The sequence below is a fragment of the Lepidothrix coronata genome, unplaced genomic scaffold (assembly GCF_001604755.1).
Source record: "Lepidothrix coronata isolate B3197 unplaced genomic scaffold, Lepidothrix_coronata-1.0 Scaffold35, whole genome shotgun sequence".
Classification (NCBI taxonomy): domain Eukaryota; kingdom Metazoa; phylum Chordata; class Aves; order Passeriformes; family Pipridae; genus Lepidothrix; species Lepidothrix coronata.
The window spans coordinates 1,631,719-1,650,232 of NW_016690215.1; the positions used below are offsets into that span (position 1 = coordinate 1,631,719).

An 18,514-nucleotide genomic window follows, 5' to 3' on the forward strand; every position below is an offset into this window, starting at 1 on the left:
CATGGGTAGGTTGTTTTTAAAGCAGACCTAACTGCATCTTGTAAACTACTTTTTCTGATCTATCTCCTCACAGATAATCATTCAAAGCCAATGGAAATTGACGGGGATGTTGAAATTCCTCCTAACAAAGCAACAGTCCTTCGGGGCCATGAATCAGAGGTGTTCATCTGTGCCTGGAACCCTGTCAGTGACCTGTTAGCATCTGGGTAAGACCATGACTGAAGCCAGCTTCTGCAATTAGAGTATATTTAGAAATGCAGGAACTTGCAGGTGTATTCGGGGTATGAATATTCTCCAAGCTGGTTTTTTGGCCTGCAGCACGTTTTTTTTCAGCAGTACTGTACCTGTGGGGCTCCCTGGTGGTCTAGTGGTTAGGATGCGGCGCTCTCACTGCCGCGGCCCGGGTTCGATTCCGGTCAGGAAACCTCTCTGGGCAGATGGAGCTCGTCAGCCCTGTAAGGCAATCCATCTAAGAGAAGGTCACTCTAAACAAACCTACGTTCTGAGGACCTCGCTGCCACCGTCCGACCTTCGCTCGGCCCCGGCAGATGAACCTCAGGATTAAAGGGTGGGCTCAGTTCAGCGCACGCTGGGTCTCACCTAAAAAATCCACTGCGCAGGCTCAAAGGGTAAAGACCTTTCCCAAATCTTCATTCACGAAGACTGGCCATACTCTACTGTACCTGTGTAACAGTTAAGAAATTATAAGATGATGCAGAATATGGAGCATTTTTACATTTAAGATGTGCACTCTGTGGCCCTGAATACAGTCAAATTTTTTTAAATATTTTTTAAATCACTATGGATAATTCCTAGAATATTTGAAATTTGTGTAATCTACTGCCCTTGGTTAATGGTTCACATTGGGATCTCAGACATTGGCATCCATGTTTTCTTTCTAAAAGTATAAAGATGGGAGGCTTCAGACTGGACCTAAGTTTGTCCAATGAGCTGAACATTAAGAAGAGGTTTGAGGAAATGTTTTGGTTTAGTGTCATTGGAAGGGAGTCCAGTCTATCTTCTACAGGACTGCTCAGCAATGACCACCACAGCATGGCAAGTGGATCAGTCAGGAGACTGACTTACAAAAAGTACTTTTGATCCAAAGAAAAGTACCATTGTAAACATACCCCAAGAGCTACATGCTGGCACTGTTGGAATCTGTGTTTGGTCATGCTTAAAGTTAAACCTTAACGTGAAGGCTAAACTTAAGAAATCTAGCTGGGAACATGGAGGAGAACTGATCTAACTTAGACCAGGTAAATCGCTCAATGTTACTTAGCAGTATTAGAATACATTTCCCACAAGGAAGAGGAGAGTCCTTATTTTATTTCCAGCTTTCTGCAAGATCATCAGAATAGTCTTCTTGTCTTTATTCACTTAATACATGAGAACAAGGAATTATAGTGTAAATGGGAAAGAAAATTCAAGTAAATTCAAGCTTGGATAAACAGCAGAGATCTCTAAGAGAGTGAAGATAGAAATTTCAAAAAAATAATTTCAGACAACAAACTGAATTCTTGAAAACCGGAAGCCTGCTGAATATGCTTCATTCTGGAATGCTTTGTTTCAGGCCTGGTAGTACTTTTAGCATTTGCAGCACTAAGTATGTTCATTTATTCATTTCAAGCAAGTCAGTGCTTACCATACTGGACTGCTTCCCTAGAATCTGTGGTTCACAGTCCTAGTGTTCACAGTTTAAATGGGGGAGCATTTAATAAACCAGAGTACGTAGTGCAGTGACTGAGGAACCAGTCTGTGTTTAACTTTGCCTCAGAGTAGTACTAAGCACTGGTAGATGGATCCCTGGGACAGTGGTATCTTACACAGCTTCAGTTAAACCTGGAGGATGATAATCAGAACCATTAGTCAGATATCCAAGGTAGAGGAGTACCCTCTCACTACCCCTTCAATGAAGCTTTACCCTTCAGCGTAATTGGTCTTTTTTAATAAGCTTTGCTACTGACTGTAGAAGCACATAAATATACTCATGGTTACGAAGTACAGTGAAATGCTGTGTCTCATGGAGACTAACAGCAATGCAGCATGTGCATCCTGCTCAGATTTTAGCCTGCTCATAAGAAACGAGGTAGGGACACAGTTTAGCCTTTGGGTAAGGCAGCTGCCAGTGCCTGATGAAGTTGACATGACTGACATGGCATGGAGTGCACAGAAGAGAATGAAACTGAAGGCAGAGAGCTGAGTGATTATGCCACTGCACAAAGAGGCCTTTGAGATGTCTGGTATAGTAACAGTGTGAGCTATTATCTACAGGTAAACTCTGTGTTACAGCACCAATTGAACAAGGGGGAGAAATTCCCAGAGATCTACAGTGTGCTGCAGTTCTGTTTGCCCTTTACAAAGTAATGATTCAACAAAAAAGACCGCAGTTAGTCTGACGCATGAACGTCAAATTATTAGATTCTATAATAGCCATATTGTGCTACCCAGTCCATAGTTTTCTTCTGGTTTCCCATCTGCTTGATTGTACCCATCTGTTGTCTTAAAAAATACATTTCAAAACCTAACTATTAAATAGAGGAATTAATAACACATTTGTTTTGTTTATAAAGTGCTGAATCAAATCTCAGTTCATGGCAAAGTATTTTCTTCAAGCCTTGTTATACAAGCAATAAGTTTTTCTAACAATTAGCAGCAGCAGTTTAGACAGCAACCTGATGTAATCCTCAAAGAACCAGAAGAATAATGCAGGTTCAGAACCTTATCTGAAGCAAGCTGTTTAAGAGGAATATAGTATGAATTACCCAAAGCTAGAGTGTTGGCTTCCAGATTTAGTGAGTATCCCACTGAGAAAAGGGATTTGGATATTTAATGTCGCATCTACCCAGTTGCTGATTTTTTAGTGTGTAAAGACTGGCACAGGAATATATACTCTCTGGGCTTTGCAAAGAGCTGTTTCAAAATACAACATAGAGACAGGAATTTCTCTGATCAAATAGCTAGAAAAAATATATTCTGCAGCTGCTCTTCCTCTTCCACCACACCCATAACCCTTAAAGCTGAGGATGGGGAGACCAGAAATACCAGTAAAGGCTATCAAAGAAAGGCATGACTGTCACCAGATGCCTATGAGAAGAATGCTTAGATGTTATGAACAGAACCATTATAATAATACAGTGAAGTGTGTGCATACAGCCATGTATACATATAGCCTTGATGAAGGAAATCAAAATTCCAAAACAAATAATTGCAGAGTGTTTTGGACAGGTTAAAAAAAAAAGAAAAAAAAATTGGTGCTTGAGTAAATCTCAAGATTTGGCCACTGCCAACCATAAGTCCAAAGACTGATTTCTTCCAGTAGTTATCTTTCAATATCTAAGTTTTAATTTTATGACACATTTAAATTGTTGCAGATGGTTATGTTCCCTGGGTATTGTAGAAACCCATTACAGCTGCATTCACATTAGTAAACTAACCATGCCTGGGAATATTCCTAGGCACCGAGGCCAGCTGGCACAAAACGGCTGGTGTCTGTGCTAGCAAACTGCCCTGGCTGCCAAACAAACTGCACACTGGGAATCGTCTCTGGACATTGTAACCACCAAGTCATGCCCAGGAGTTATTCAGAGAGAACATCAGGGCCCCAAGCAAGACTGCTAATTAAAACCAGCCAAAATCTGGCCAGGGAATAACCTGTCAGTTTGCTTGCACAGGTCATCATGGTCCAGTGACACAGTGTTCTGAACATGCTTGAATTTCCCAGTGTGGAAGTGGATGGACTGTAAATGTCAAGGCTGCTAGAGCCTTGAACTCCAAAAGCTTTTCCTATTGAATTCAGGATGTTTCTGTCATCATGTTCCACTGCTGCTTCCAAGAGTGTGTTCTGTTCTGTGACATCCAGCCATACCCTTCAAGTAATTCATGTAGCTGTGAAGCAGAAGGACCTGGCCTCATTACCAAAAGCCAACAGTAGATTTCTTTGCTGATCTATGCCAGCCTCTCTCACACTGGGGAACTTTGTCTTTTGCAAATCACTCTGTGCACCTTTGCTCTCCCTAGTCAGCAAAGTAGTTATCCGTAAAAGCCTCTGTCCAAGATCTTTCGGTTATGACTGTGTCTCTCCGAAGCAAGAAAAGATGTTTCCAGGCCATCTGCTGTCATGGTCTCTGGGTTTTATATAACACTTCAGGTTACTGAACCGCTCCTATCAGTGGTTTAGAATCCACTAAATTACCTTTTCGAATTACCAGGTTGAGGGTGTTTTTCATACACCACTCCTGCCATGTTAGTGCCAGGTATTAATTCTGCTAATTGTAAGTACTTATTCATTAGCAGGTGACTGTATTGGGACTGTTTTCCTCAGTGCATCAAATGCATTAATGCACAGTGGTCAGCTTTTGGGGGGGGTCTACTTGAACAACCTGTTGCAGGGAGCAATGTTGTAGAATCAGTGGGACAGAGATCTCCCTCAGGATACCTGTGAGGCACTTCCCTGTACTGATTGCCTAGGAAGACTAGGCACTTACTTTAGGAGACCTGCTTTATTAAGGAAAAGTTAGGTGTCAGAAAAATTATGAGGAGTTCCCTTCCCTTTATGCTTTTAATAATCTCTTTTAAAATAAAAAAGTTAAAACTCTAATCTGTTGGAGCCAAAAAGTGTTAAATACACATTAGCAATATTGCATCTCCAAATAACAGTGATTATAAGACTTGCAGCTGAAGAACATACTCAGGCAGGAGAGCATGAAATAAAATTCTTTCCGAACTAGCCTTCTTAAAATTTGGCAGTACTCTGCCATGGTGCAGATGAGTATACCTACTGCTCAAGTGTTCATGACTTGCATGTTGGAAAGAGCTGCTTTATTGTGCAGATAGAAATGCTTCTGTGAGCTAAGGAGATAAAATATCTTACTGAATTTTGCTTGAACTATGGTCCTCTAATAAGTCAGGGTTCATTGAGTCATTCAACAGAAATCAGAATATTTTTCACAGCAGAGAATACTCGTTTTTTCCCCCAGCAACAAAAGGGAAGACACACAAATACCCCTGCCACACACTGGTAGGCTTATAAAGCCTCTCTGCAGGGACACATAATAGCTTATGTAGCCTTAGGAAGAAGAAAATGGAAAAACAAAATTAAAATACTGGAAAATAATATTGCCCAGGCCTTGCCAGAAAACTGACTAAATAAAACTGTTGAAAAACAAAACATAACCCTTTTAGAACTAGCAAATAGGATATTGTATTCGATAGCCAAGTGACTGAGTACTTTATTCACAGGGTCCAATAACAAGCTGGATTATTACCATGTGAGCAGGACTGTCCTGGAGTCTTATATACTGGAGAAGCCAACACTGAAGGAATTTCCTACTTAGCATGTTAACCAATAAAACAGGCCTTGAAAGACTTATGTTCCCACTATTGTTAATTATCACAATTAAATATGTCCCTTAACTTCTGAGCCTCATAATTAACTTTGTTAATTTGCTGGACAACCTGTGTGAAATTGTCAGTTTTTCAGACCTCTGAAGAAGTAAGGATTTATATTACAGTCACAGCTCTCTGTGGTGGCCAAAATTACCCTGATTTGAATTACTTTTTTAATCATTTACATGAAAGATAAAGTGCCAAAAATTAAAGAATGGCTGTACAGCAGTAGCTAAGCAAAGTCCTGGCCAGCCATCACATCTCAGCTTTGGCACAAAAGGTTCAGAGGAGATGGGGGCACATTTCCCCATGTGCCATGACCCAGCAGAGCTCAGAGCCATTGATACACGCAGAGAGGTTTCTGCTTTTACAGTTTAACTGTTGTTTGTGTAAAATTTGGCTAAATTATTGGTAAAATAATGCACAGAGATCAACGAAGTTCAATAATTGCATGGTCAATATTTGCACTTGAAGATATGTCAAGTGTTTAAAATTTGCCTGGAGTTTTAGTATAAATAATTAAAATGTTTTATTAGTAGGCCAAAAGAAAATTTAATATTCACATGTGATGGATTTCCTTTTCAGTAAAATATGACTTATCAAAGCAAAAATGGATCTCAGGTTTTTAGTCTTCAAAGAAAGACTTTTCCTCCTTGATAGTGTATAGGAAAGGAAGTTTTAGTCCTTACTTTAAAAAAGGGAAAGCTAACACAACAGGTATCTCAACACTGGAATTTCATCTAGACTGTATGAATTCTTGGATGTATAAGAGAGATTCTAATTCTGCTCCAGGTTTCTACCTACATGTAAATAAAAGTTACCTTCTGGGCAAAACAAGCAATCCAGGGTACTTTGTTTTGATTTTTGTTGTTATTGATTGTTTTTAAAAAAAGGAGGAGGGGGAGTGAGAGAATTAACTAGAAATCATACTCTGTTCCACTCCATTGCAAATTGGTTTCTGCCTCAGAGATGTTTTTCATTAGAAGAAAAATTTATGCAAAGTCAAAATAAATATATTATTTACAAGCAGATAATGATAAACTCTTCCTCCTCAAAAGTTTTTCTAAGCAAAATAGGGTTTCAACCTGCATTAAAAACACCTCTGTGAAAAATAATCAGCCTATAAAATAGATCAAAATCCTGATGCTGTCTCTGTCTTGTTCTACTATGTCAGTAGCTATTTTGCCACTTTTTCAGACAACATGAGCTGAGCAGTCAAGCTACAGACAGCGATGGACCCTGTAGACATGAATTTAGAAAATGAAATTAAAATTTTAAAAAATAATTTAAATTGCCTTTCTACTTTCCTAATCTTTAGGTTTTGTAGCTTGATTTAATGCAGAGAGGGTGTTTTACAAGACGTCTTCTGTCAAAGACTGTGTTCTGGTCTGTCTGAACAGAAGTACATTATGAACGGGCCATGGACAAATTAAAGGCAGCCTTAAGTTCCCCTCCTGCTCCTGCAGTAGCTGTCAGAGGAACCCAGGCAGGACCAGGGAGCTGACACTGCAGCACCTTTATCACACTGCTAGAGGTCCGCTTCCCCGAGGCTGCTGCCAAGGTGACAGTCCACAGCTCTGCAGGTGCTGATCCTGCAGGTCCTGTCACACTGTGCTCAGAGCCTGCAGCAACTCTGAGAACACCAGGGACTCGGCAAGCCTTTTGGAGCTAATGTGCACACTTTTTATAGGAGGCACGTGGCACAACCTGTGTGTGTCTGTCTCTGTTGTCTCTCTTCAGTGTTATGTTTGTGATAGTGTCTTGCCCCAGACTGTCTCAGTTATGGTGATACTAACTTTAAGGCATGAAGTGCAAAATGTAGAGTGTGTATGTGTTTTGGGTAAAACTTCTTTGAATAAACCAAATTGTTACGTGGATTCAGATGATAGATATAATTTAAATGTGCGTTAGCATTGTTTAAAGAATATATGGAGTGCAGAAGGATTTGGAAAGAAAAAATTACTTTTTAAAGGCTTATGATGCCTCAGTCTGCTCGGTAGGTTTAGAGAAAGGTAGTTGGATTTGCTCTCGGCACTGCACGGGAGAAACAACAGAATTCTCAGGAGGTTCAATGACTTTTACTTGCAAAATTTAGAACATTCTGATAGAACAAGGCATTTGGCAAACTTTAACTTAGCAATCTTTAAAACATCCAGACAAAGTAAGGCGCTTCTCAGACCTTAACTAGGCAAACTTTAAGGCACACGGTCAGCCGCTCCCGTTAAGCGTGGAACTGGTGGCGCGCCCTCCCACCTACTCAGAGCTCACCCTGCTCCCCCTCCACTTCCTGGTGGTTTTGAGCCAGTCAACCATTCCTCCAGTCTCTTACAAGGCCGTAATATTCTCTCAGTGAAAACAGAAATAGCAGTTTTTACAGTTTGATGGGTCGACACGAAGAGGAGTTTTCAACTCTCCACAATTGCCTTTATAGATCCGGAGACTCAACAGCCAGAATATGGAATCTCAATGAAAACAGCAACAGCGGTTCCACTCAGCTAGTTCTGAGGCACTGCATAAGAGAAGGAGGACACGATGTCCCCAGCAATAAGGATGTGACTTCACTGGACTGGAATGTAAGCTAACTTCTAAGACTGTGCATGGTTTTTAACTGTCTAAATTTAATTCAGAGGCAATTACAGCTGCTGCTCCAAATCTTTTATATCTGAGGTGACCAGAAGCTCTGTCCTAACCTACTGACCTCCAGTTTCAAATACTCATAATAGCTGAACTTTCCCCTACAGGCTGTAATTTTCCAGGACTGTTGCCATCTTCAAGCTTAACAATTATATATTTGTATCTCTATTTTAAGAGCTTGGGTAAAAATAAACTGAAGTTAACTTTAAGAACGAAGATTAAGCAAGCAATCTGTGTAATAATGAAGCCTAATTAATAATGTATTTGCATTTCAGAGTTACTTTATTTTAGCATGCAAGGAGATAAAAGCACCAGTGAAGGTTTTTCTGAGGTTGGACTCTCAAGACCCTCTTTTATTTGAATTGTGCTGTGCACAGCAAAACATATTCACATTACTTTCTTTATCTCGGTAGGAGCATGTGTAGTTGTTCTGTCTTTACCCACTCACCTTCTGAGTGAAATTGTCTTGCCTAATCCCTTTTACTTTCATCCTGCAAAACCTCCTCTCTTAGGTAACGTGCTCCTGCACAGAGAATACTGAAGTGAGCAGAGTGGACGGGTATTTTTAAGAATCCCCAGTGTCTGGGCAGTGTCCCTGGGCAGCTTTAAGGCTGCTTCATGTCTCCTTTCTGTCACCAAGCATTGTAAAAAGAGCTTACAAGACCCTGCAGGAACTTTAATTAATCTTGAGATCATTTGCATTCTGTCTGTTTTGCTGATATTAGTACAGACAGAGTGATCACATTGGTCTTGTTTTCATAGGAAAACAGATTAAAAATTAAGAACCAGAAAGGATTCTCAGCAGTTTTGTACAGTCTCAGTTGCTGGCCAGAGACCAAGATTTCATTAATCTTCACTGCAATATTATTGTCCTTCAGGTGAGCTAGGTGCTTCACAAAAGTAAAAGATAAGGCACAAGGTAGTTTTCCCCTATGTATTTTATATTTGCACAATGAAAGAACTTGGTGAATAGTACAAAAAGTAGAGGTAGGCTAACAAAGCAAATAAAACTCAAGAATGTTTATCACTTGTTTCCTATGGATATCACGGTAAAGAAAAATAGTTTGAAGAAACTGAATTGAGGAGTAGAAAAAGAGTAATTGAAAGAGGAAAACATGCAATGGATGCAGAACAGTTATGAGAAAAGTTGTCCAAAACATATAAGGCATTGTCTAGTATTTCCTGTAGTAGTTCCTTACGTTTCCAGACTTCATTGATCACAGTATTTTACTTGCATTGTGCTAGTACTCAAAGTAAGGAAATGTTCCTAATTCAAACACTTGAATGCTTCCAATGTACTTTGAGTTTTCCAAAAAATGTTAATTACCACGAACACATTTGGATTAGCTCTATATCTAGTCCCTGAGCTTTCCTTTCCTTTTTGCCCTTAACACCTTTGTTCTCATCAGTGGTCCAGATAAGAGTATATCACAGTGAGATTAGGTTGGCTTAGGTTTTGTTGTTTTCCCCCATCATCATTATACATTTTAATTAAATCTACAACTGCTCTGACTCACTGGTTTTGGAGGATTGGAGTGGGCATATGTTTCAAAGGATTATTTTATGCTTTTTCCTAATTTTCTATTCATGAAGCTAGAAATGACATCTGCCTTTATTGTTTATTTAGAACCACAATATTAATCATATTTCCCTGTGAAATTTTCACACTTGTGATATCGAATCAGTTCTTGTCTGATTTATGTGATTTATGTTATAGTAAGAAAGGTTATTTCTACAGGTCATATTCAGATCACGGTACCAAAGACTGGATTCATCTCCCATAGATTTAACCATCTAAACGAGTCATCTAGACTCACTTTAAGTCAGCAGAAACAGCTAGACATGCCTTTGTGCTGGTCTGGGCATAATCTGAAGCAAATGGAATCATGAATTACACTCCAGAGGTGCAGTTATATGATGCTGTTAGTTATACAGGGAGACTAGATATCACTTTTAAACTAACTCCTGACTTCTGGATACCTGGAGATAAATGGGATGAATCTCACTCTTAATCCTGGTGCTGAAAAGCTGAAAGACTAAATGCCCAGCTCCAACAGTACTCATCTTACCAGATGGAAGAGTCAAGTTCCATTTTCATTATTTTCATTGTGGCCCAGTCACTGCAGCATCATTGGCTGCACAGAAGATACCCTTCTGTGAAGGGTTCCTTCCAGAAGAATATGTGTAATTCGCTGATCCATGGTCTTTTTTTTCTCTAAATTGGGCCCCATGAATCCAACTTTTCTCGAGCTGTCCATCATGGTACTGTGCCCCTGAGCACATGTGGGAGTGTGTGTTCAGACAAGTAGAAAGCTGTTTCTTGGTGGTAGATAGCATTCAAGGTGTTAACTGTGAGTGTAGGTGGCTTACGAGTTTAGGTCCTTTTTTCAAGTATAGGTGACTGAATTTCACTGAACTGGGATTTAGTCTGGATTTAGGTGACCTGTTGATGTCTTACGGGCTCTTTATGTCTAAGAAGTAGTATCTGTTTGTTACCTGGAAGAAGCCCACAGAACTTGTTATATCTTGTTTTCTTTTTCTGATCTTTTTGATTAAATGACTCATATCTGATGGTATAGCCCAGTATTTCACTGTATGTTAGAGGGGTTTATTTCCTCTGTGCTGTCTGCATAGTTTAAATCATTTGTCTCAGTGAGTGGACTCGGAATTCCCATAAATCACAATTAGCAAACCTTAAAAAAGAAGGAAAAGGTTTCGTTGAGGTAGATTTCATCTTGTGTTGACCTTTGCCATTTATATATATTCCAACAGAGTGATGGAACACTATTGGCTACAGGCTCATATGATGGTTTTGCAAGAATATGGACAGAAGATGGTAAGTAAAACAACATTTATTTTCTTAAACATCAAGCAGCAGTGAACTGTAATATGACTAATTTGTAAGCAAATTGTAATAAGAACCTTTTCTTTATTCCAGGTAACCTTGCAAGCACCTTAGGTCAACATAAAGGTCCAATATTTGCCCTGAAATGGAACAAAAAGGGGAATTATATTTTAAGTGCTGGTGTTGATAAAGTGAGTTTTAAAAATACATTATTGTAACATATAAATATGCTGATCAGTGAACTTATGCTGTTGAATTCCTTAAGATTATTTTCTTCTTCTCCAGACATCCTGGAAAGTTTACATTTCTTTAATATGTTTTAGTGCATGTTGATTACATTTTGAGGCTGCATAAATGTGTACTATTTTTATGGAAAATATTTTACCTTGAAAAAAAAATATGTAAAATTTTATCTTAAGTGTGTCACAGTTAAGAAATGAACTGCTTCCATTACTTACTTTTGTAGTTTTATCAACTAATTATTGACAGAAAGGAAGTGATCTTAAAAATATTGCACCTTTTAGCTCATCTAATTATTGAAACACTTTTATTTGAATAAAATATATTTGGCTTCCTAAGCAAATATGCAAAAAAAAATGGTAGTTCTGAACTCAAAATCAAGCAAAACATAGTAGTTACAGCTAAGTGCACATTAGAGATTAAAATGAACAGATGACTGATGATGATGAACATACATCCATTAAAACTGAAACTGGAAAGTATGCAGCATTCATCTTGCCTAACTTTCGATGTCTAAAAATTAGATGCTTGTGTCATCCTTGGCTTCCTTTATAAAATTCAGAGAGAAAAATGACACTTCCAAGTGATGTGCTGCATGGCCTGTGTTTCGGTGAGATGCACTGACAGTGATTCTTTCCAGCACCTGGCAGAGGGAGTCTGTGGAAATTAGCTAGGGCTTGTACATTTGATTTGTAGGCTAGATGAATCCCTGTATTTTCACATCCTTCCCTTTAATAGTGGCTTATACTCAGTATATGTTCAGCTACACTCATCTTCCAATGGTAGTTCCATTACTCTGGCAAACTTACATTCTCAGTAAAAGCAGCAATTCTTTAGATGATCCATTCTCAGCAGGATGATGCATCCTTAATTTATTTTCTGGAAGTATATACTCCCAATAAATTGACAGTTTGCTCAGAAGGTGTTATTGAGCTCTACAGGGAACATGCTTATGTGTGCTGTGAGTATGGGTTAAAACCTGTAGTAAGCCAGTTACACTCTAGTCCCGCCTCAGTGGCAAGAAGTGATATGTACTCTGCTGATAGATAAACATTTCACCTGTTGTTTGATTGTTAGAAATGTATTTCAGCATAGTTTCAGAGTAGAATGCAACTTGCATCTTTGGAAAGGGGAAAAAGTATTCTTTAAAGAAGACAACTGAAACAGCCTTAACAAAATGCTTATTAAAAATGCGTAGTTTTGTCTTCTAGCATTATTCAAAGAGAATGCCCATTCTTCATAGTTCTGTTGCTTCCTCTGTAGGCATGTTACTTCTTTATCTACACTTACATTATTATTCTGTAATACATGGAAGCGATTTCTGGGTTTTCAGCTGTTTAGCACACAAGGTGCTCTGCAGTCACTAATTTTATCAGGGACATCTTTTAGAATTGCCCCTCAGTGAAGGTGATGTCTGTTTTTTTTAATCTGAGCTGAACAGTCACTAATTTTTTCCCCCTTTTCTTTGGATACAGACAACAATAATTTGGGATGCTCACACAGGAGAAGCTAAACAGCAATTTCCTTTCCATTCAGGTAATTTTTTGCATAACTCTTTTTAGGAAAATGAAACTCAGTTTTTAATTTTCTCAATGTACTTTATCCTTTTGTAAAAATGTATCTGCCAGAGAAAAGTTTCAGTCAAATTTTTTGTGCTTTAACTATCCTGAGTATCATGGCTTGTGGGTTTATTCTCATTTCAGAAAGATGCAGTTCTGTGAGAATCAGATTTGAAAGTCAAACTGATTCTAAGAAAGGATTTATACACCAGCCATGTCTACCTAACTGAACAATTCTGTCGTTATCATACGTGCTTGAATAGTACCAAGTGGTGATCTATGGAGAAAATTTTCAGTGGAGGTTCCTGGGCTCTTTTCTGTTCTTTCTGTTCCTGTTCCAATGAAGCTGACTTGAGGGAGAAGCAGGCAGATCTGTCATGTAGCTTGCATTCACCACTGCACTAAGATCCTCAAGAATTTCTTAGCTTTTAATTTTGACTTGAAATTTTTCAATATTTGCTTTCTCTGATTATCAGAAGTCAGTTGCCAACCTTGAATTTCAAAACCTTGCAGCACCAAAGCCTTACTTGGATGGTCGTTTGTAGATACGATCTGCTGCAAAAAGACAGGAGATGGCACAGATACTACAGATCTTGACTATCAGGCAATCAGTGATGCAATCTGAAATTCACCTGAGACCAGACTTGTAAGATGATGGCTGGATTTGTGATCCAAACTGGCTAAGTTGTCATAGTGAAGATTTTTAAGGGGTATAGTCAAATCAGGTTTAAAACGAACAAGACATTCCAGGTGATGATACTAGAAATGTTCATCTTCCTGTGTGTTCACTTCGACTAATCCATCTTTAAACACAGCAGGCTTTCACAAGGTGCTTAGTGGTGTTTAAAAACACATATTTGCTGCTAATTCTAAAACATTAATTTGCCCATGCTTTTCAGCTCAATTTCTAGTTGTTCCTATTCTCGCAGTTTCACAGATGTTAATAATATGCACATCAAAATGGTTATTCAACAGAAGACCAAAAGTATGTCCATGCACACAGCAAATCCATACTCTGCATTTTTGTCACTCATCTCCTCGCTTATTAATGCAACTGTCCGTTTAGAGGAGTTGGTGTCTGCTGACAGATTTTCTCACAGTGGCATTTATTTATCTATCATAACTGTTCCATAACAGCAAACTTTCCACTGTAGAGCGGTTTAGTTAATGAGACTCTTAATCCTCTGATCCCCATCTATTAATCTAGATAGTTGTGGATCCAGAACTTGGTTGCCCCTTCAGAATCACATTCACTGACATATAAGCTGTCTTAGCCGTGATGTGCATCAAGGACATATCCCTCCATTCCCCTTTTAGCAAGTTGAAAACTTCTCTACATCTTCCGGTGCAATATGCCCATGTCCATCTGCAGTAATAGACTTTTTTAAAAAATTCTTACTATACATGCTTGTTTGTCTTTGGACCATAAGACACAACTGAAGTGTAGATGTGGAGAAGCTAATGTTTTTAATTTTTTTTTTCAGTACTTCAAATATGTTTTCAGAGGGAAGTAAAGCAATTAGTTGTTCAGGAGGTTGTTGATAAGCCAAAAGCATATGTCCTACACAACCCTCTTAAAATCAGCCGGAGTCTGTCCTCACATGATGGAATCTTTGTCCTCACAAGTCTAAAGCCACAAAGACTTCACCTTGTCGTCTTTGAATCACTTACTCACCAGAAAACAAACTAACAGCAAATTCCTTCCCATATCTGGAATCTGAAAACCTTGTCTACATAAGGATTAAAGATGGCATTTTAACAATTAAAGTCTAGTCTAGGCAGAGTACACTTCCTTTAATACATACTTCTTTGAAGTTTGGAGATAGTTGGCCTGGGAATAACGTAAGTTTTTTTACTTCCTGCTGCTTCACAACAATTAATTTAGTTTACAACTACATGAACAAAACTGTCATCTTAAAATACATAAGAAAAAACTCCTTTTTCTAGGTCTTGAAGGCCTCCATATCATTGGTGCATTAGTATTCCCATGTAACTTTTAAGGTTTTATAGTCAAAATACATAATTATGCAGATAAGTAGTTTCTAGGGTTTCATTATTCTTTGCAAAACTATGAGTCATCGTGGGGCATTTGATCAAAATATGTATTCACAAAACTTATCTCTTTAAAATGGAGCAAAGTAATCCAATTTTGACATCTGGTGATAGATGTGGACTGATATCTATGTGTGCAGGAACAAAAACTGGTTGATTGCTACCGAGAGAGCTATTTGTACGACCCAGTTTTAGATATCTAAGTGTGTAGTTACAGGACAAGGGGTGAATGGTTTCAAACTGAAAGAGATTAGGTTTAGATTAGATATTAGGAAGAAATTCTGTACTGGGGAGGTAGTGAAGCACCTGAACAGTTTGCCCAGAGAAGCTGTGGATGCGCCCCCATCCCTGCGTGGGATACCCCTTTCCATCAAGGCCAGGTTGGGTGGAGCTCTGAGCAACCTGGCCTGGTGAAAGGTCCCTGCCCGTGGCAGGGGGGTTGGAACTAGATGATCTTTAAGGCCCCTTCCAACCCAGGCCCTTCTATGATTCTGTGACCTAAGTGCTCTGAATCACACCTAAATTTGTTCAGAAAAAGCCTAAATTAATGGATAATTATTGTAACACTTTTATTGTTGGTTTTTATTTTAGCTGTGTTTCTTGCAGATTTGTTGCTGCTTTTATTAGATGATATTCTAATTGGTTTTATGCAGTTGGCTAGTATCTTGTGCTTTTGGGAACACTCTGGCAATTTGATTACTTGCATCAAGAATCATGTTTGGTTGTTTTCTTTCAGACCATTTTATGTAGTTACTTCTCCAGTAAACATATGATTGAGTACACAAATAAATGAATCGGTGTTAATTATCAGCACTTTATGTTTCAAATTATGCTGCAATGTAAATCCGTAGCTTTAGGTGCCAGTAGCTCTCTGAAAATTACTTTTTGATTCATACATATCATACCAGATATTAGCCCTGAAGGCATATTGTTATTAATGATGATAGATTTTTGTTTACTCTGAATTAATAATGCAAAGCTTGCAGCGTAAAAAGAAAGACAAAGAGGCAGTTAAAGAAACAAAATCTTTTGTTTCGTGATCCTCATTCATGTTCATTGGAAAACTCAAAAGTAGTCTGCCTTTCTTAAAGAAATTTCCTTTATATTTCTGCAATGTAGTAATTCCTTACCTATCTTACAGAATTATTGAGCTTTTTCGTTAATAATGTAAAAAATACTTGTATGTGAAACAATTTCAGCCCTCCATTCTCATTTAGGGAGCTACCTGATGATTCAGAAGGTGATGGGGATCCTGTTTCATTCTGCAGTTCATAAAAATTACAACAGGAAAAACATATTTAAATCTAACAGGCTTGGAAGACCAGATATCCTTTCACCTCTGTATTACCAAAGTATCTTTCTGAACATATTTGAATAAGGAATTTCTTGGTTTCATTTTAATGATAAATTTGCATTGTATCTTTGCCAGAAAGAGGTTCAGTTTTGTTTGCTTTATACTGGTCTCTTTTTGACACACTTTCCTCTCACTATAGTGTGCTGAGAATGAAGATTTCTGTATTTTAGCAAGTCTTATGTCATCCTCTGGAGGGCAGCTAAACTCTTTCCTGAGGAAAAAAACCCAAGCAGCAAAGAAACACAAGCAAGCTGTTTGTCAGGAGCACCCTCCGGCTCCTGCGCATGCTTTTAGTCTGCAGTGACATGCTGTAAAAGTTGTTTGGGGTATTTTTCCCATACTTTTTGCAAAGTGTGTATGTTGCACACAGGCACTAGTTACACGTTCATGTGCTATCTGTGTGCAAAGTTTCATTAGTTCAGTACTAGTTAATGCCAAACCCTCTACAGAAACTCTTCCTCTCATTTCAGATCAGCTTGATCAATGGTACCTGTCTAAAATCAGTCCCAAACCAAATTAAACTGAATGTCAGTGTTATTAATCCGGGTGCCTGCACAGAGCGATAGGTTTGTATTGGTGGTTGCATAAAGCTGGTGCAAAGGGAGATGCCACCTGTGTCTTTACCTTCCCAATGTGTTGTGTCTGGCATTCACAGGAACATCAGTTTCTAACCAGATGGAATTATTCATGGGGTTTTTTAGTTTTCTTTCAGTTTCTTCACTGAACTGGCTTACAGAGGGTTGAATGCTAGAAATGGCCCAAGAGACATATGTAACTGGGAGCAGAGAGGGTGGAGGTCGTGTTTTACCCCCTCTTATGTAACAACCCAAAAGATTCTCATCAACAGATGCCATGCAAAGCATCCAGATTATCCATTGCAGTAAAAAAATTAATTTGTGCCCTTCAGACAGTTCCTAATCAACCCTATAACAGGCAGCAGGTGACAGGCCAAGAACTAGCCTGTAGTCTGTTTGATCCATATAGGTGACAGGAGAAAAATGATTTGGGGTAGCTGTTTCTTTGCCGTGTTCCCTGATGTTCCTTCTGTTGTTTGTACTTCACAGCTCCTGCTCTGGATGTAGACTGGCAGAACAACACTACTTTTGCCTCCTGCAGCACTGACATGTGCATTCATGTATGCAGACTTGGCTGTGATCGTCCCGTTAAAACCTTTCAAGGACACACAGTAAGTTTAAGACCAAAATGTTAGCAGCATATTACAAGGATGGCAGATGTGTTTGCAGGGTGTGTTCTAGCACTAAAGGTGTTACACCCCATTGCTTCCCTAAAAACATATTCCTTGGGAGTGATTCACAGTCTGTGAGAAGGGATAAAATGTTCTAAATCACTGTAGGAGGCAAAACCTGCGGCTTAAACAGTGAGAGTGTTTATATGTAGCATGAGCTGCAGACTAAAGGCATGTTAATAAATAAGATTTTGTTTTTCACTAGCTTAATTTCCTTTAGTTAATGAGAGCTGTAAACAAGGAGAAAACAATTTACCCCCAGCCATTGTTCAATTTTAGAACCAATTTAATCTAATAAGATGTATTTGAGATGTATTTCCCCCCTCTTTTCCTGGTGGTATTTAATAACCATCAAAGGTTACTTTTTCTAGCTTTCATTTGTGAGAAAAACTGCTATCATCTACCAACCTGTAATTTAGATGTTAACTTCCAGAACCTGCTGTCTTCCCATTGAGGAAAAACTGCATTTGGAGACCTTTTTCCTAGTCTGTGGTTAAACTGATATTTCGTGACTGGTTGTACATTCCTAGCAACATACTGGTGCTTTTTATGATTATATAAAATGCACCATTTTGCATTCATTTACACATATATATCTCTCTTTAAAGAGACCAACATTGTTGTAGAGCTGCAATACTAAGAATTACAAACTCCATAAAACTTTACACCCCACCAGTATCAGTGTTTTCTATTGAACACTTGTCAGAATATTGATGAAATAAATGCCTCCATTTTAAAAAGAAGCTAATGCTGTATCAATCTGTCTTGTTTGAGGGTTTATTTAAATCCCAGCATATGAAGAAAGGATATGAGAGACTTTATGCCAGAACACACATCAGAAGACTGATTGTATTGTTCACAAGTATAAAATGGTTCCACTCCAAAATGCCACTTAAATAGTGTGTTGGGAAGGCAGCACTGCTTTTGTTCACCCCTAAAAGCACCCAGGACTGTAATTTGTGGGTTAACTTGCTCCATACATAAACCTTGAGTGCCCTCTGCTGAGTGCCCAGTACAGTGCAGTGACTGGAATATTTACTTTAAAAATTCACTCTTTATTTCAGAACGAAGTTAACGCAATCAAATGGGACCCATCTGGCATGCTACTAGCATCTTGCTCTGATGATATGACATTAAAGGTAATATAATTTCCATTCCTGCTGTTCAGAAAGTAAGGACAAAAATTATGTCTATTT

The 18,514-nt window shown here is 38.6% G+C and overlaps 1 protein-coding gene across 5 annotated transcripts in view; it reads left to right on the plus strand.

The window, feature by feature from the left end:
- Positions 1 to 18,514, plus strand: part of TBL1X (transducin beta like 1X-linked) — a 198,166-nt gene that overhangs the window by 169,569 nt on the left and 10,083 nt on the right. For all 5 annotated transcript variants that reach the window (XM_017812276.1, XM_017812274.1, XM_017812275.1 and 2 more), the window contains 7 exons: positions 74 to 206; positions 7,820 to 7,961; positions 10,795 to 10,858; positions 10,961 to 11,058; positions 12,583 to 12,643; positions 17,137 to 17,258; positions 18,383 to 18,457. In XM_017812276.1, coding sequence (XP_017667765.1) covers positions 74 to 206; positions 7,820 to 7,961; positions 10,795 to 10,858; positions 10,961 to 11,058; positions 12,583 to 12,643; positions 17,137 to 17,258; positions 18,383 to 18,457 — 695 coding nt within the window. The remainder of the gene's footprint in view (positions 1 to 73; positions 207 to 7,819; positions 7,962 to 10,794; positions 10,859 to 10,960; positions 11,059 to 12,582; positions 12,644 to 17,136; positions 17,259 to 18,382; positions 18,458 to 18,514) is intronic.